The following is a 17,477-nucleotide window of genomic DNA, read 5'->3' on the forward strand; positions in this document are numbered from 1 at the left end:
ATATTTTTCAGTAAATTAGGTATAAATTATACTATAGGTCAGCTTTTCCTCAGTTTCCTAAACATATTTCCTTTAAAAAAATAGTTCTATGGGGGTATTGAATGTGAGTTAATATAAGAATTTAAAAAATTGGTTCCACATTAAACAAATAACCTTAATTCAAGATTTTTCTGTTTTAATATGTGATTTGCATTGGACTTACAAAAGTGGGAACGTAGTTTTCTTTAAACAATAATTTTCCCCTTCATACTTATAGTGATTAAGTTATAAAAGAGTGAGTGAAGTTGCTCAGTTGTGTCCAACTCTTTGCAACCCCATGGGCTGTAGCCTACCATGCTCCTCCATCCATGGGATTTTCCAGGCAGGAGTACTGGAGTGGGTTGCCATTTCCTTCTCCAGAGGATCTTCCTGACCCAGGAATTGAACCTGGGTCTCCCGCATTGTAGGCAGACGTTTTACCATCTGAGCCACCAGGGAAATCACTAAGTTATGAAAGTATAGCAGCAAATACAGCTATTAATATTATAAGTAAGTTTTAGAACAAATGGAATTGACTCGTTGTAAGTGTAAATTCAAACTGATGGTAGAAATAACGCAGGGGTAGTCTGGAAAGTAGCCTACTAGCCGTGAGTGCTCAGTGTACTGTGGAGAAGAAAGGAGAACATTAATTAATCTGGAGCATCTGTTAACTGGAAGTCTATTAAGAGAACTTGTATTCTATCCACAGATTGCCACATTTATTTGAGCATGGAAACCATTAAAGCGCAGAGCATCTTTTTAGGCTAATATTCTCCCTTGGAAAAATCAAATGTAGCTATAAAACTGTTTTATAAGAGAAAAATGAGTTAGATATTGTTTTTATAGTGTTTTTTTTAAATAATTACGAAGTAACTTTAAAAGCATAAAATTGAGTTAAAATCATGGAAATGAAATGTTATGAGTTCAGCTTTCTGTTTGGGTGGAATCATGTTAATTATAATAACCATATTTGTTTTTTGAAAAACAGTGTAGGACTAAGCATCAAAGAAAATCTGAGGTAGCTTTGGATTGAGCATTGTTCTGAGACCTGTAAAAGTGTTTGTCTTTTCAGATGATCTTTGGGTGGTTTCAAAAACCCTAGACTTTGAATTGGATACTTTTATTGCATGTAGTACTTTCTTTGGACCATCCTCTATCAACGAGGTAGAGCTTCTACCTCTGAAAGGTTATTTCCCTTCAAACTGGCCCACTAACAGTAAGTATTACTATGACCATATTACTTTATATTAAAAAATAATGAAAGACATGTGATGCACTGTAAGCAAGCCTGCCAACTTTGTGTGGGATTATTTGACTAAAGCCAACAAAAAAGGAGAAGGAAATGGCAACTCACTCCAGTATTCTTGCCTGGAAAAGTCCATGGACAGAAAAACCTGGTGGACTGCAGTTCATGGGGTTACACCACTGAGCACACAGGCATGAGCGGGTGGAGGCAGATGGATTGGTAGCAGTAAAAAAGCCAACAAAAAATATCCGCCTCTACTTCCTATTGGGCTTCCCTAATAGCTCAGTTGGTAAAGAATCCACCTGCAATGCAGGAGACCCCAGTTCGATTCCTGGGTCGGGAAGATCCACCAGAGAAGGGAAAGGTTACCCACTCCAGTGTTCTGGCCTAGAGAATTCCATGGATCATATAGAGTCAGACAGCGAGGAGTCGCAGAGTCAGACACGACTGGGCTACTTTCACATTCACTTCTTCCTGTTACTGTATACGATGTTCCTAAAAATGTGTATACAAAATATTTCTATAGCTCAAGTCCCAGAGCGCTAAAACAGTGCAGTAAAATCTTGACCTCTCACTTAAGTGTTCTGTTATAGTTGAATTTTACATGGTATATAATTGATTTGTAAAAATATAAATGAGAATTTTCTTAATTTCTTATAAGTTCTGGTTCTTGATTTATTTAATTCTCTTGGTTTATTCTAGTAGTATACATTTAATAAACTTTTTATATTGAGAAGGTCTTGTAGATTTTACAAGAGATTTTGTGAGCAGTTGGATATGATGATTTTCATTTTGAGGCTATTTTATCATCTGCCTTTAGAAATTCTTTTTTCTTTTTGGCCATATTGTGTGGCATGCAGGATCTTAGTTCCCTAACCAGGAGTCAACCTGTGCCCCCTGTATTGGGAGCATGGAGTCTTAACCTCTAGATTGCCATGGAGGTCCCAAGAAATTCTTAATAACACAATAGGGTATGAGCCTTATTTATTTATTAAATTATTATTAGTTTTTAATAAAGCTTTAGTAAGCTCAAACTGAAAGTGAAGGTAACTCAGTTGTGTCTGGTTCTTTGCGAACCCATGGACTATATATAGTCCATGGAATTCTTGAGGCCAGAATACTGGAGTGGGTAGCCTTTCCCTTCTCCAGGCGATCTTCCCAACCTGGTAAGCTGAATCCCTATCCAATTCTATGAATCTGTTACTTCTCTATACATTTTGATCTCTGGAATAATTTCTGATGGTTGAATTTGATCCATAACTAATTAAGACACAGCATTTAATGACCCATTTCACCTATTTCATAGACTTTTTAAACTTGATTTTTTTTTTCCCTTTAGAACTGAATAAACGTCGTCAATCAGCTTGAGTTCAATAAGAGCCTAATTAAGTGAACACTTGTCATTTTTCGAATGCATATTTTCATATTTGTTGCAGTTGTTTCCTCACCAGTAAACAGCATTCTAATTTTCTGCTTTCCTTATATTTCTATAAAATAACTGAGGAAAAAAATGTTCAAATTACACACATGCTACTATATAGTACAATGTGGTATGCTGATTAAATGGAACTGCCAGCTGTTAAGCAGTGTTGCCATGCCCTAACTCAAAATAGTTGTTCTTGTTTCATTAACTGATATATGGAAGTCCAAATTTGATATGTTACACAGTTTATAAAGTATGAATGAGCAGGTAGTATACTGGTTTAATGGATAAAAGGACCTCTGCATATACTTAAGGATTTATTTTATGTTGTGACTAATCCATATAACTGAGTTATATGGACATTTAATAGTTTTTTTTTAATTTTTTTTGTCCATTTGTTTACATTAAATGTTCATTTTTTGTATTCCGTCTATAGCAGTGGTCCACGCCTTATTGGTTTGTAATGCCAGCACAGAGCTGACCACTTTAAAAAATATTCGGGACTACTTTAATCCAGCTACTCTACCTCTAACACAGTACCTGATAGCAATGTAAGTCAGTGTTTACCTTTGGGTCATTGGTGGTATTCAAAAATGGTGACTAATCATGAGTATGAAAATGGAGTAAAAGTACATTACATAAATTTTTGCCAATAAAGTGTTAATCTGCTTTCAGGGATTATGGGGTTCCTCTTCATTAGTAGTTAAAAAGAGAAAGGGGAGGTACACATCATTTCCCAACAATTAATCTGTTTATTTATTTATTGTGGTTGGGGCTAACAAGGGTTACTGCAGATATTTTTCATTTTTTAAGGAATAATTTCTTAAGGATCTTTTGAGTGTTTTTATTTTTTTTATTTATCTGTACTTTTATGTTGCAAATTATTAAACATTTAAAATTATGTAACATTTTACAGCTTTAATACAGTATATGTATTGATACTGATCTTATTCTTGACATAACCTATATCTTCATTTTTAATTTCTCAACCACCTTGTCCCTTTTTTTAAAAAATTGGAAGTGACATGTTGAATTTACTATAAAGTGATAGAAAAAGTCTACATTCTAATTTGGAATGTTATGATCTAACTTGTGGTATTTCATTTTTTTTCACCATAATGAAGTCCTAGGTAAAAAAGTAAATATCCTTATCCATTATGTCATTTATCTACTTTGAAATGAATTCAGTCTTTTTTTTTTTAATTTGGTCTTAATAGAAATAAAACCAGTTTATTTCTATTTTACCTTAAATGGAAGCTATATTAATTGTCTTAGTTGGTTTTGTTTAACAGAACATGGGTTTTTAAGTTAGCATACCACTTATTAACTGTGTGCTTTTGCGGGAAAAGGTTAATATTTCTATATCTCTATATGGGATAAATAAGTACTTAGTGTTGTTGTGAAGATTACATCAAGTAACATAAATTGCTTAGCATAATGCCAGCGTATAGTAGGTTTTCTTTTTCTTTTTTTTTTGAGTTTTTTAGTTTTGTTAAATAGTAGGTTTTCAACAAATGTTCTGTTTTCATCCACCCTCCTCCAAACTGGGGTATATGTTCATTTGTGTCTCCAAAAAAAATATTCTCTGTGATGCTTATAAAGTGAAGGCTAAGTTACAAATAGGTCTACTTAGCTGTTTCAAAAACCTTTCATTAAAAAAAAATCTTTTTCACGCTGCCTTTTTACTAGGTCTTCATCAACTACAGTGAACAACAAGAGAGTCAATAAGAGAAAGTTTATCCCACCAGCCTTCTCAAATATCAACACAAAATTTGAACTACTCAGTATAGAAGCAACATTGAAGTTGGCTAGTGAGTTAATTCAGGCGCACAAGTTAAACAAGGATCAAGCCACAGCTCTAATTCAGATAGCGCAAATGATGGCATCACGCCAGAGTGCTGAAGAAGCAAAGGAACTGGCAATTCATACCCTCCCTATCACAATCATACACGGTAAGAAGCAGGAAAGAAAACAGTTCCAATAGTAAATACATTGTTATATAAGCTTGTGTCACTCGATCTGCACCTTTGTAATTTCCTAGTCAAACAAGATTCCAGAATAACTCAATAGATTTTTTCAAACCTGAACCCCCGTTAGTATCTTTCTCTCTAGATTAAGTGATTTTCTCTTAACCCTCCTCCCTCTCTCTTACTGTTTCTTTCCCCCCATTAGATCAGTCACTGAGATGTCCCTTCTCGTTTCCTCCTATTTTTCATACTGATATTTCATTTTAATTTCATATTTTCTATCCCCTCCCGCTCATTTGTACCCACTCAATCCAGGTCTTTAACATACCTCCATACCGCCTAGTTAGTGAGAGTGTGGGCTCTCTTAGCTTTAATTCCCTCCTCTGTAAAATAAAGTTTGATAATAGCATCTGTCTCATAGGTTTGGGGGATCAAATGTTAACATAGATAAAGAGCTCAGAATGGTACCTGGCACATGGGAGGCACTTAGTAAAGTTAGCATGTATTAGTTATCGTGATCTCACACAGCTTTCTAATTGATCTACCTTTAGTTTTTCCTTTCTTCATATTTTCACTCAAGTTGTTGTTCAGTCGCTAAGTTGTATCCAACTCTTTGCAACCCCATGAACTGCAACAAGCCAGGCTTCACTCAAGTAGTTTTTCTTAAAAAAAAAAAAAAAAAAATCTGATTAAGTCAGTTCCATTGCTTAAAATTCTTCATTGATTTCCATTGGCCTTTAAAATATAATTCAAACTTTTAGCCTTAGCAAGCAAAACTCTTTGTGATTTATCCCCTTTTCTTCTTTGTCAGACTGCCTCCTCTCTTGCCTTTTTGCTACAGGCCATACAGAAATACTTACGGCTTCATGCTTTGTCACATCTCTGCCTGGAATGATCCTTTCCTTAAGAGTTGGGATATCTTACCCCAGAAGACTTAGTTCTCCTATTCTTTTTATTTTTAGGAAGCTTCCCATCTCCACCAAAGGAAAGAGAGATGTTCTTTCTCTGATGCCAATAGTGTTACTTAACCGTATTGTTTTATCATTGTTCTTTACTTGTCTATCTTCCTGAGTCGACTGTGGTCTCGTTAAATGTGAAAGTCTTTGATTATCTATGCATTTACTCCTTGTGCTAATTAAACACATGGTGGGCATACAATATTTTTAAATAAATTAATTAAATGAAGGAGAGAGGGAGATGGATGGATGATATATTTCTTGTGCTTTTCAGAAATTTATTTACAATATTGCCTTTACTTTTCTTCCCCCCTTCAAAATAATTAGGTGTTTTTGGAGCAGGAAAGAGTTACTTGCTGGCCGTGGTGATTTTGTTTTTTGTGCAACTATTTGAAAAATGTGAAGCTCTTACAGTTGGAAATGCAAGACCGTGGAAACTTCTAATTTCTTCTTCTACTAATGTAGCTGTTGATAGAGTGCTTCTTGGGTAGGTAGGACAGGTGTATTTGAGTGCCTAATGTTTTAGGTTGTTGTTGAGAGGCAGTCTACCATGGGCCCTGAATGTCCATGCACCTTTGTGCTGGGCATGCCGGACAGGCAAGGCCTTTGTCTCTGACTCAAGAACCAGCGTCCATGAAACAGGAAGAGGCTGACTTAATAGTTTGTAAGTAGGATAAAATACATATGAAACCTGACAGTTTTGACACAGGATGGGATACTCATGTAAAAATCTAGCCAAGGACATATGTTGTTGGGGGAGGCAATCCACCATGCATGGCCTGACCACGCTAACCCAACGCATTTTCCCGGTTGTGTTTGCAGTAAGCAACCTTGACTGATGTGATATCTCCCTCCAGGACCAACAGCAGAGTTGCTGATTTCTTGTTACAAAAATAGTGGATGTCCAGGCTCAGTGTTCTTTCCTACAGCTCAGTCCACTGCAGTGCAGGTGTCCGTCTGCATTCTCTGTGTCTCTTCTTACGACTTGAGGACCACAGGAAACCACTGTAGATACATTAGTGCTTATGCTGCTTCCTATGCCATGAGTGAAAGTCTTTTGTCTCTGACCCAGGAGCTTAGGGTGGCTACTTTGAAAGTAGGCTAAAATTGCAGAACCAAGTTACAGGTTGTTCTCTCGTCTGCCTTCCTGTATGAACACATAAAAGTAAAATAGCTAACAGTTTGATTAAATTATGTTTTGGTTTCAATAAGAGGGATCCACCTTTAGTTTTACCTTTATCCCATCCTTGTGCCAAAATCATCAGGTTTCCTATGTGATTTTTTTCCTTGTTGCTGTTGTTTAGTTACTAAATAACTCTTTATGGCCCCATGGACTGTAGCCCACCAGGCTCCTCTGTCCGTGGGATTCTCCAGGCAAGAATACTGGAGTGGGTTGCCATTTCCTTCTCCAGGGGATCTTCCCGATCCATTCTTCCAGGGGTTTAACCCAGGGATTAAACCCATGTCTCCTGCATTGGCAGGCAGATTCTTTACTACTGAGCCACCAGAGAAGCTTGATCTTTTTTCCTACTTACAAACTAAAAGGTTAGCTTCTTGCTGTTTCATGGAAGCAATAGTGCAATCTGTTATACAGGGTAAAATTTTTGTGTAAGATTTTTAAAAGTGCAAAGAAGGTATTACATAATGTTTTACCAGTATTCCAATGTTTAATGATCTGAATTTCAACATAAATGATAAAGTTTGATTAGGAGAAATAATCAATTATTTATAAGTATAGCTTTTTTAAAAATTAACTTTTATAATTGCATTAGGTGAATGGGTATAGTAGAAAATATGCAGCTCTAACATTTTATTACATTTCTTTATAGACTGTCAGTACATATACACACATTCATTTTGTTTTCCAAACTTAGTTTTCAACAGTATATACTGTTTGTTTTGTGTCCTGCTTTTTTTTTTTACTCAGATTATTTCTTTATGGTATTGTCTTAGAAACCAAAATTGTCATAGCTCTATTTTTTTAAATTTATATTTATTTATTTATTATTTATTTATATATATTTATTTATTTATTGGAGGCTAATTACTTTACAATATTATATTGGTTCTGCCACACATCAACATGAATCCGCCATGGGCGTACACATGTTCCCCTTCCTGAACCCCCCTCCCACCTCCCTCCCCATAGCTCTATTATATGCCATGAGTTTTGATCTATAAACAATTTTTGATCAGTAAGGTCTTTCCAAGCTTTTGCTATTATAAATAATATTGTAACCAAGATCCTTAAACATAAATCTTTGTCTCCATTTCTGATTCTTTTCTGAGGACAAACCTAGGCCTAGAACAAAAGATATGAACGTTTTAAAGCTTCTTGATACACTTTGTAAGATTGCCCTCTAGGCAAGTTCTACCTGTGTGCACTGTTCTAAGTAATCTAAAACAGTGGCTGAGGATATTTTTTGACTCAGGATAATGAGCAGTTACTTGGGGACAAACTAGAAAGAACTTTAGATTGCTTAGCTTGAGATAAAAATTTAACTCCGATCTGTTTAGAAGAGAAAAATCAAGGAGCTAGAAGAGTGAGGACTGACTATGAAAGGTAACAAAAAACAGAGAAGAGATTCTTTAATGCTTAAGCCTCTGATGAGGGCCTGAGGAATGTGGACTGCAGTTAGGATCTGTATCTATCCCAACTGCGTGTAAGCTGGACCCAGATATTTCTTCACACTGGACTGACATTTAGCTATGTACTTGGATAATGCCTTTCAACCGCAATGGACAGAATAGGATGAAGGATTTCTTGAGAAGACATAAAATATTTTTTGCCCATGATATGATGAGGATACTACACTGTTCTCATAGAATTAACACACTTATATTGAAATATATATATAAACTAGTTTTTCAGACTGAAAAATAGCTGCTATCCAAGATAAAAACTTAAAAAATGCAAAACTTGAAGTCTATTCATGTATTGATTGACATTAAACAAATTGCTTCAAGATTCTCTAGGAAAACGATGTTTGGAGAGCCATAGTTTCTTTCGTTTTCCAGTTCTTTATTCCCCATTTGAGGTGATAGATGTTTCAGAAGTCTGGATGTTCAATGAGTCCCTCCTCTGTTCCTCACATAAAGCAGGAGCGGTAAGATACGTAAGAGGGAAGGGAGACGGCTGCTGCTGCACAAAGCCCTTACTAGGGGGGTCACGGGTGTGGAAGAACAGTCACCCATATCTTTTGGAGGTAGACAGACTTGCCCAGGTTTGATTCATGATTGCCTCACTTATTAGCCATGTGGCCTGACTTAGCAAAATACCTGACTTACAGCTCTGAGTTTCAGTTCCTCATCTCTAAGATGAGATATCATGCAGAGCTGTAAGGAGTATTAAATTATCAAGGCAAGGTATATAAAGAGGCTAACACTCTTCCCACTAAATCTTGACGTTAAATATATGGTAGCTATTGCTTTCCATGATGTCTTTAGGGCAGTTTTGTCTTTTTTGTTTATTTTTGTGGGGTTTTGTTTTTTTTTTTTTTTTTGGCCATGCCATACGGCTTGTAGGATCTTCTATAATTCCTCAACCAGGGATGGAACTGGGCCACAGCAGTGAGAGAACAAAGTCTTGATCAGTAGATTGTCAGGGAGTCCCTAGGGCAATTTTATTTGTGATAAATTCTAACATCAGTATTTTATGAACATTTCATGAGCCCTCAACATAAGATAATACATATTTTTAAAAATTCTCTGAAATACATTTTATGAAAAGTTTTTCAGCTACATTGCCTTTGAGTTTAGGCATTTCACATTAAACTACATAACTATAAAATATATTGTTATACAAAGTTATTTTAATAATGTGTATATTATATGAAAGTTTGTTTTAGATTCTGTTTTCTAAATAGTAAATCTGTTTCACCCTGTTTTCTTTAAAGGCTTCTTAGTCTTGGATTTGAAAAGTTTGTCAGAGTTGGGAGTGTCAGAAAGATTGCCAAGCCAGTTTTACCTTACAGGTAAGAATGCCAAATTCCAAAAGTCACAGAATGCACAGAAGTATAATTTTATATAACTCTTACCTTAAATCTGGATTTTGAGGAAGACTAGAGAAAGCCTTTTTCTTGGTGTTAATTTAGGAACTCTTGTGTTTTGCTTTTTTGTGATATTACTAAAATAGAATACAAGGGTCTTCTTTTATGTAATTGTTTTTTAAGTTTGTATGCTGGCTCAGAAAATGAAAATGAACAATTAAAAGAACTACATGCACTCATGAAAGAAGACTTGACTCCTATGGAAAGAGTCTATGTGAGGAAAAGTATTGAGCAGCATAAACTGGGGACCAATAAAACCTTGCTGAAACAGGTGAGAGGAAACAGCGTCAGTTGTTTATTTCTTTAATTTATATATATGATTTATATTATTTTTATTCCTATTGAGAGAAATATTATTCCTGTTTATTTCCCTTAAGTAAATAAATTAAAAAACCCAACTATGATAGCTTAGATTCAACTAAAGTGTGCCTGTCTATGCAATCCATGTTTTATTTTATTGACACTGGGCAAAATATCCAAGTGAATTTTATCTTTGATGCTCTCCTAGAAAACCAAGCCCTTCAGGGTCTGTCTGAAATCTGTCCGAGAACCTGGGAGGCTCAGACCATGGATCCCATGTATTGGGAGCCCACATTGGACACATAGGGTCTCTGGCTGTAGCAAGTAGCATCATCGCCCTTGTCAAGTTCTGGCTCAAGACAGGGTGTCAGCTTTGAGGAAAGAAGTCTTCAGTAGCTTTCTCCTATAAACAAAGCATGGGGGAAGAAAAGGGAGTGGAAGAAAAGAGGGTTGTTGACTTGTTGGACAGGGTGGACATGGGTCACTTTCTGCAAGAAGTTTGGGACAATTAAGGTGCTTCGCACCGGTTCCGTGAGCTACTGCTGAAATACCATTGCTTAGCAAACAAAATCTCAGTAACTGAAGACAACAAACTTAATGATTCAGTGATTCTACGGTCAGTTGGTGTAGGTCAAACCTCTCATTCTGAGAACAGTTGTCTGTGGCATGATGGCCCTCTCCTGACAGATGGCAGAAGTGCAGGAGGGCAGGCTGGATCCTATAGATACATGTAAAGCTTTTGTTCATAGCATGTCTGCTAACATTGCATTTGCTGTAACAGGGTCATATGACCAAGCCCAGCATCAGTGGGGCTGGGAAATATACTTCACCTACTTCTCTGGTTGGAAGCGCTGCAAAGTCATATAGTAAAGGGTGTGGATGAGTAATAAATACTCTCATGGTGAAGGAGAGAAAATTGGAAATAATAATGTCTACAATAAGTTTTGGTTCTAGGCGTCCTCAGAATGCTTCAGACTAGCTTTTTATTATCCCAAGTATGGACTTAACTTCCCTCCTTTTTCCCCAACCAAATCCAGAAAGGCTTAGTTTGACTACACTCAGCTAGTGCAAATTAGTCATTTATGTGAACCTACTTGGGCTTCTCTGGTGGCTCAGACGGTAAAGAATCTGCCTGCAATACAGGAAACCAGGGTTCGATCCCTGACTTGGGAAGATCCCCTAGAGAAGAGAATGGCAACCCACTCCAGTATTCCTGCCTGGAGAATTCCATGGACAGAAGAGCCAGGTGGGCTACAGTCCATGGGGTCGCAAAGAGTCAGACATGACTGAGTGACTAGCACACACACGCTTATTTTACATCCTTATCCAACATACTGATATGTTACTATAATCTATTGCTCATTGGTTTCACTTGTTCATAAATAAAATTCTTTTAAGAGGAATTCCTTATGTGGGAATAATGAAAATGTAGATGTCAAGTGGCCTATTTTCTGATTGGTGGTGATTAAATTAGGACTAGCTCATTTATTGGAGAAGGAAATGGCAACCCACTCCAGTGTTCTTGCCTGGAGAATCCCAGGGATGGCGGAGCCTGGTGGGCTGCCATCTGTGGGGTCACACAGAGTCGGACACAACTGAAGCGACTTAGCAGCAGCAGCTCATTTATGATTTTAGCCTAGAAGTTCTTTGGTAACTATATTCTTTTGTTTAATAGTTGTTAATAACATTCTCATTACAATGAAGGTTCGAGTAGTCGGAGTTACCTGTGCAGCCTGCCCGTTCCCATGCATGAATGATCTGAAATTCCCTGTGGTTGTCCTGGATGAGTGTAGTCAAATAACAGAACCTGCTTCTCTCCTTCCCATTGCAAGGTAACCTGAAAGGTTCTTTTCCAAAGACTCTCAGATGTTACAGTTATTTCAAACATTTCCTCAGTTGAAACTCTTACCAAACTTTTGTGAAAATTCCTAGCAATGCAAATACTAAACTGATTCTTTAAAAGAATGTAAAAGGAAATTTGAGGTGGGGAGGAGTTAGTATATCAAAATTTGGTTAGATCATAGTTTAGACACCTGAATCACATAATTTATAAAAGCCTGGAAAGTTCTAGTGCTAGGATTCTGTTGGGACATTGCAGATCTCTTAACCAGATTAAAGGTGCCTCTTTAGTCACAGCTTAAGAACCTAACTCTACTGAAGAATACCTTGATATAATTCCAGTGTTTAGGTTCGAAATAGTTTTTAGATTATGAAAGTAGATAACATATATAAAGAAAAATAAGTTGAAAATGAAAATTTATCTACTAAAATTTAGGAAACTATGAAATCTAAGCTGTCGCAGCCCATTGAAACACTGCTTTTAAAGCATCTCTGAGGAATCCTAAAGGTAGAGGAGGGTGTGCCAAACTAGACCAGACTAATAGGCTCAAGTCCTAGGCCTTGTTCTGTCCCTCTTTGTTGTTTTGCTTTTTCCTTCTTTATAGTAAATATTTAATCTTCTGATTTCCAGTTTACAAGTGTTGAAAATACACTAGATTTTACTTCACCAGTACTTTTATGTTAATATATTTTGATGCAATATATATGGCAATAAATCTCTACACATCGTAACCAAAAGTAAGGGGTTTCTTCCCTTAAAAAAAAAATGGGGATGTAACATTAACAAACACTTTTAAAAGAAAGTACACAATTATTTTGGTGAATTTACAGATCTTTTTCCCCAGGCGTAAAGGATGAGGGAGGAGGGCATCAACTGCTATGCTCTGCTTGAGACTTGCGAGGTTCCTGCATCAGGGGGCTTTCAGGGTTTAAACTGGGGCAGTCCTGGGCACCAGGACCAGTTGGTCACCCTAACCTGGAGTCAGGGATGGAGAGAGTAAGGCCCTGCGTAGAGGGCAGAGGAGCAGTATTTATGGAGCATCTACTGTATACTAAACATATTACATGCTTAAGTCCTTACAACAGCAGTAATCCTTGCAAGGTATTATTATATCAAGGTTACTGATAAACATACTGACACTGTAGAGATTAAATAATTTGCTGTGTCCATAGAATGTAACAGAGCTAAAACTTGGATATAGGTTTTTCTACAAAACTTGGATTTTCCCCTACTATATATGACTCCTATTTAAAAAGACATTTAACCCCTGAGAACCTAATAGGCTTCATCTCTAAAACAAAAGTTTAAGCTAAATGACTTCTAAGAAAGTTTTTAAGTCTTAAGTTTATAGATTCTAAAAATCATTATTTTCAAAGTGTGTTCTGTGAAATACTTAATAGGTTTTATGTGGAAAAAAGTAAAGTTATGTAGAGGATTCTTTACTTACTGCATAACTTTTGAAAGCCTTTGAATACACCTAGTAGCCTTGTATGTTCACAGTACAGTTTATGGTATTCAGATTCTTTGAAATACATTTTAGAAAACAGTGCAATAAATGATATTAATGCATATTTTTCTCATTGCTTAGATTAATTTTTAGAATTTTGTTTTAGGTTTGAGTGTGAAAAGCTGATACTTGTTGGAGATCCCAAACAGCTTCCTCCTACTATTCAGGGTTCTGATGCAGCTCATGAAAATGGACTGGAACAAACTCTTTTTGACCGACTCTGCTTAATGGTACTACTTCTAAATTCATACAGAGTTATCAGTTATTGATTATACACTGTGTAGGTTGATAGAAAATAAAACATATTTAGGGCAAGACCAGGTCCTTGCCCTAAAATTATTTTAATTGGAGTCGTTTAGAAAATACTCATCTTAAAGAAAAGGAGAACACTAATAACCTAACAATAAAATGAATCTTTCCCCTGTGAATTTTAGTAGTGGGTAGTAAGTATATTGATTTTGCTGTAAAATAAAAACAGGCTATAACATTTCTCTTATCCATGTCCACTGTTGTAGAGCTCAAGTGCAACTGCGGGTCTGATGCTATTTTCTTTTTTTTCATTTCAGCTTTCGATGCTATTTCTATATCCAACTTTTGAGAAACTGTCAAACTGTTTTCCATAGCAGCTGTACCAGTACATTCCCAATAGCAATGTGCAAGAGTTCTAATTTCTCCACATCTTTACCATAATGTTATTTTTCATTTTTAAAAAGTTAATAGCTATCTTAATAGGTGTGAAGCAGTATCTCATTGTGTTTTCCCTAATGTATGATGATGTTGAGCATCTTTCATGCACTTATCTTTGGAAAAATGCCTGTTCAAGCCCTTTGCCTATATTTGAATTGGGTCGTTTTTGTTGTTCAGTTGTAGGGGTTCTTTATGTATTTTAGATATTAATTCCTTATCGGATATATGATTTGTAAATATTTTCTTCCATTTGATGGGTTGTCTGTTCATAAATTTATGCCCTAAAAGTTTTGGGGATCGATTTTTTTCCCTCACATATTTTTCCCCTTTGTCCATGTGATCACTAACCCTGCATTTTGTTACATATTATTATCAGAGTACCTTGTAACTTTTCAAAATGTTCAAACAATATTATAGAACATTTTGCAAATAAAGACCAGGAGAGCCCTGAAATAGATGGGAATTAGTTTATGACGTGTTAGCATAATTGGAAATTTGTTTGAAGATTCGGAGTGAAAAATAGCTTGTACCCAAGGAGGAAAGTTAATGGGTTATCACCAACAATTTCTGATTTGTTTTTAAAGATTTCTTTTCAATTTAGTGTTAGGCCAACTCCACATAGGTTCTGAAGGTATAATGTTAGATACCAAATTTACTAGTCTAAGATTCGTTTGTTTTATAATTTTAATATTAAAAAGTTTACTATGAAAATATTTTTATTAAAATTTTTAAAGTTCTTTTTATTTATAGTCCATTTTATCATAGTTGTGATTTATTTACTAAGAGCACAATATCGCAGGCAGTAGTTTTAAACTTTAAAATATTATTGTGGATTTTTTTCCCCCTAAGGAAAAAAAATGTTTTAATTCCTTATTTTTCTGTACTTAAATTTCTTAGGGTCACAAGCCAATTCTGTTGAGAACTCAGTACCGTTGTCACCCCACAATCAGCGCTATTGCTAATGATCTGTTTTATGAAGGAAATCTCATGAATGGCATTTCCGAAACAGAGAGGAGCCCTTTACTGGAATGGCTCCCAACTCTGTGTTTCTATAACGTAAAAGGACTGGAGCAGGTAAATAACATTAATGTTGATAAGAGTCAACCCAGTTTAGTTTCCTGTTTTAATTGTATTGTTAGTTATCTGTATGACTTTCTTGGCCTTTCTGTAGCATTTCTGGGAAATATAATCTAGGTCCTGTTTCTTATTCCAGATTGAAAGAGGTAACAGCTTTCATAATGTGGCAGAAGCTGCTTTTACACTCAAGTTGATTCAATCACTGATTGCGAGTGGAATAGTGGGCTCCATGATTGGGGTGATAACATTATACAAATCCCAGATGTACAAGGTCCGTACTAAATATGATAATACTTATCATTATTAAATATTATAATTTCATATTATAATATTTGGTATTACATTCATTGTGCTTTAGGTTGTATTGGTTTGGTGCTAGAAAAGCTTTTAGGACTTTAAGGTATTAAAAAGCAGCATTTAGATTTTTGTCTGCTGTGGCTTTTTTCTATATAATTAGATGTAAACCTAACAAGGTTTAATTAAATTCCGTTTACAGCTGTTGGGGCAAAAATGCAAATAAACAAATTAGAGGGAAGGAAATACGGTGTATGCTTTGTGTTTTGGGACAGATGGGATTGAATCTGTTTTCCAAAATGTTCTTTCACTATTGTTACATTTTAACAGTAAATCAAAGATAGATCCCAGATATTAATCTACTCACAAGCCAGTTACTTCTAACTAGTTTTAATTTGTATGAATTTACTTTTAGTATTTTTCATGTTTCATTATTAGTTTATCAACTCTAAATTAGCATATCCAGATGAATTCCCAGCAATAGATAAATGATCACTTTGATTTTGCTTTGCAACTTATCATCTAGTGATTTATCATTTCAGAAACTAAGTCTCTGTGAGTAATAACAAAATGAAAGTTACCCATTATTAGTTAAATGATAACGGCTGCCAAGGGCAGGCGGAGAGGTGTAGGTTCATGAAGACATTGTCTGCGCCGCATGATTCTTGTCATCTTTCCTCTGTAGCTCTGTCACCTACTCAGTGCTGCGGACTTCGACCATCCTAACATGAAAGCTGTGCAGGTGTCCACAGTAGATGCTTTTCAGGGAGCTGAAAAGGAGATCATTATTCTGTCCTGCGTAAGGACCAGACAAGTAGGATTTATTGATTCAGAAAAAAGAATGAATGTTGCATTGACCAGAGGAAGGAGGCATTTGTTGATTGTAGGAAATTTAGCCTGTCTGAGGAAAAATCGACTATGGGGCCGTGTGATCCAACACTGTGAAGGTAAAACAAAAATGTATTTAATTCAAGCATTTTGAATTAAAACTGACTTTTGTGTTAGTGCCTGGGGTGTTTCAGGAACTACTCTGAATTTGCCACTATGGGTGATGAATGAAATGATGAAATGGACACCACTGTAAAATATAGTTGTCTCATGTTTTGTATCTTTTTAAGGGAGGGAAGGTGGACTGCAACATGCAAGCCAGTATGAACCACAACTGGACCATCTCCTTAAAGATTATCTTGAAAAACAAGCAGAAGAAAAACAGAAGAAAAAGGCTGAAAAAGATAAATTGACAGATAAAAAATCTTATTCACAAAAAGACATGGTATAGTTTGTAAAGTTCAAATTCATTTTATATTATACATTTGCATATTTTTATTACTCCCTAACTCTTGTAATTGGGAGGGAAAAAAGATTTAAATATAAGTAAAATCTGCTCTTCATAAAAAGTATAATTAAGATAGGCAAATGTTGAAGGAACTATAAAATCTCACCAATAAAAATTCTTTCTGAAAATTATGGCTCTGTTTCTAGAGAAATGAATTTTTCAAGGAGCAGGAAAAAGCTTTTATGGGGACGTTACTTCAAAAATAAGTGATTATCTCAAAAACTCATCTTTTAAAATGCATCTACACAGTTATACCAACATGCTCCTTTCTGAACTACAGTGCTATTAGAATCTTAAGAAATATACTGCCCTATCATTCAGTAAGTAAAAACATATTCACAATAAAACTTCCTTTTAAAACATATTTATTTGGTTGTGCTGGGTCTTAGTTGCAGCATGTGGGATCTAGTTCCCTGACCGTGGATCGAACCTGGGCTGCATGCCCAGATTGGGAATGCAGAGTTTTAGCCACTGGACCATGAGGGACATTCCTTCACAGTAAAACTTGTAAGAAGTACAAAAGAAAGAAAAAAAAGTATCTAAAAGTCCGTTCCTAGAGATAGCGGTGCTCAAAACTGGCCATGACTCTGCGGTAGTAGGTGCTCAATAACGATCTGTTGGATGAACAAAGAATGAATGAAAGACTCCCTTTGGCTCATTTCCTTTTGGTCTTTTTTCTGTGCATTTGTTTGCACAGTAGTTACTGGTATATATTATAATGGATTTTAACCATTATAAAAAGAATACATTCCCCTTATAGAAAATTTGAAAAATTCA

General features: G+C 35.7%; 1 protein-coding gene across 1 annotated transcript in view; it reads left to right on the plus strand.

Annotated features, from left to right (window-relative positions):
* ZGRF1 (zinc finger GRF-type containing 1) overlaps nucleotides 1-16,831 on the plus strand; it is a 53,479-nt gene extending 36,648 nt beyond the window's left edge. The window contains exons 19-30 of the mRNA XM_040237444.1: nucleotides 1,091-1,234; nucleotides 3,124-3,238; nucleotides 4,377-4,639; nucleotides 5,938-6,097; nucleotides 9,507-9,584; nucleotides 9,783-9,930; nucleotides 11,664-11,791; nucleotides 13,413-13,536; nucleotides 14,891-15,067; nucleotides 15,207-15,341; nucleotides 16,050-16,311; nucleotides 16,483-16,831. Coding sequence (XP_040093378.1) covers nucleotides 1,091-1,234; nucleotides 3,124-3,238; nucleotides 4,377-4,639; nucleotides 5,938-6,097; nucleotides 9,507-9,584; nucleotides 9,783-9,930; nucleotides 11,664-11,791; nucleotides 13,413-13,536; nucleotides 14,891-15,067; nucleotides 15,207-15,341; nucleotides 16,050-16,311; nucleotides 16,483-16,643 — 1,895 coding nt within the window. The 3' untranslated portion in view covers nucleotides 16,644-16,831. The remainder of the gene's footprint in view (nucleotides 1-1,090; nucleotides 1,235-3,123; nucleotides 3,239-4,376; nucleotides 4,640-5,937; nucleotides 6,098-9,506; nucleotides 9,585-9,782; nucleotides 9,931-11,663; nucleotides 11,792-13,412; nucleotides 13,537-14,890; nucleotides 15,068-15,206; nucleotides 15,342-16,049; nucleotides 16,312-16,482) is intronic.
* Nucleotides 16,832-17,477: the final 646 nt, after the last annotated feature.

This window comes from Oryx dammah, unplaced genomic scaffold (assembly GCF_014754425.2).
Source record: "Oryx dammah isolate SB20612 unplaced genomic scaffold, SCBI_Odam_1.1 HiC_scaffold_3, whole genome shotgun sequence".
Lineage (NCBI taxonomy): Eukaryota > Metazoa > Chordata > Mammalia > Artiodactyla > Bovidae > Oryx > Oryx dammah.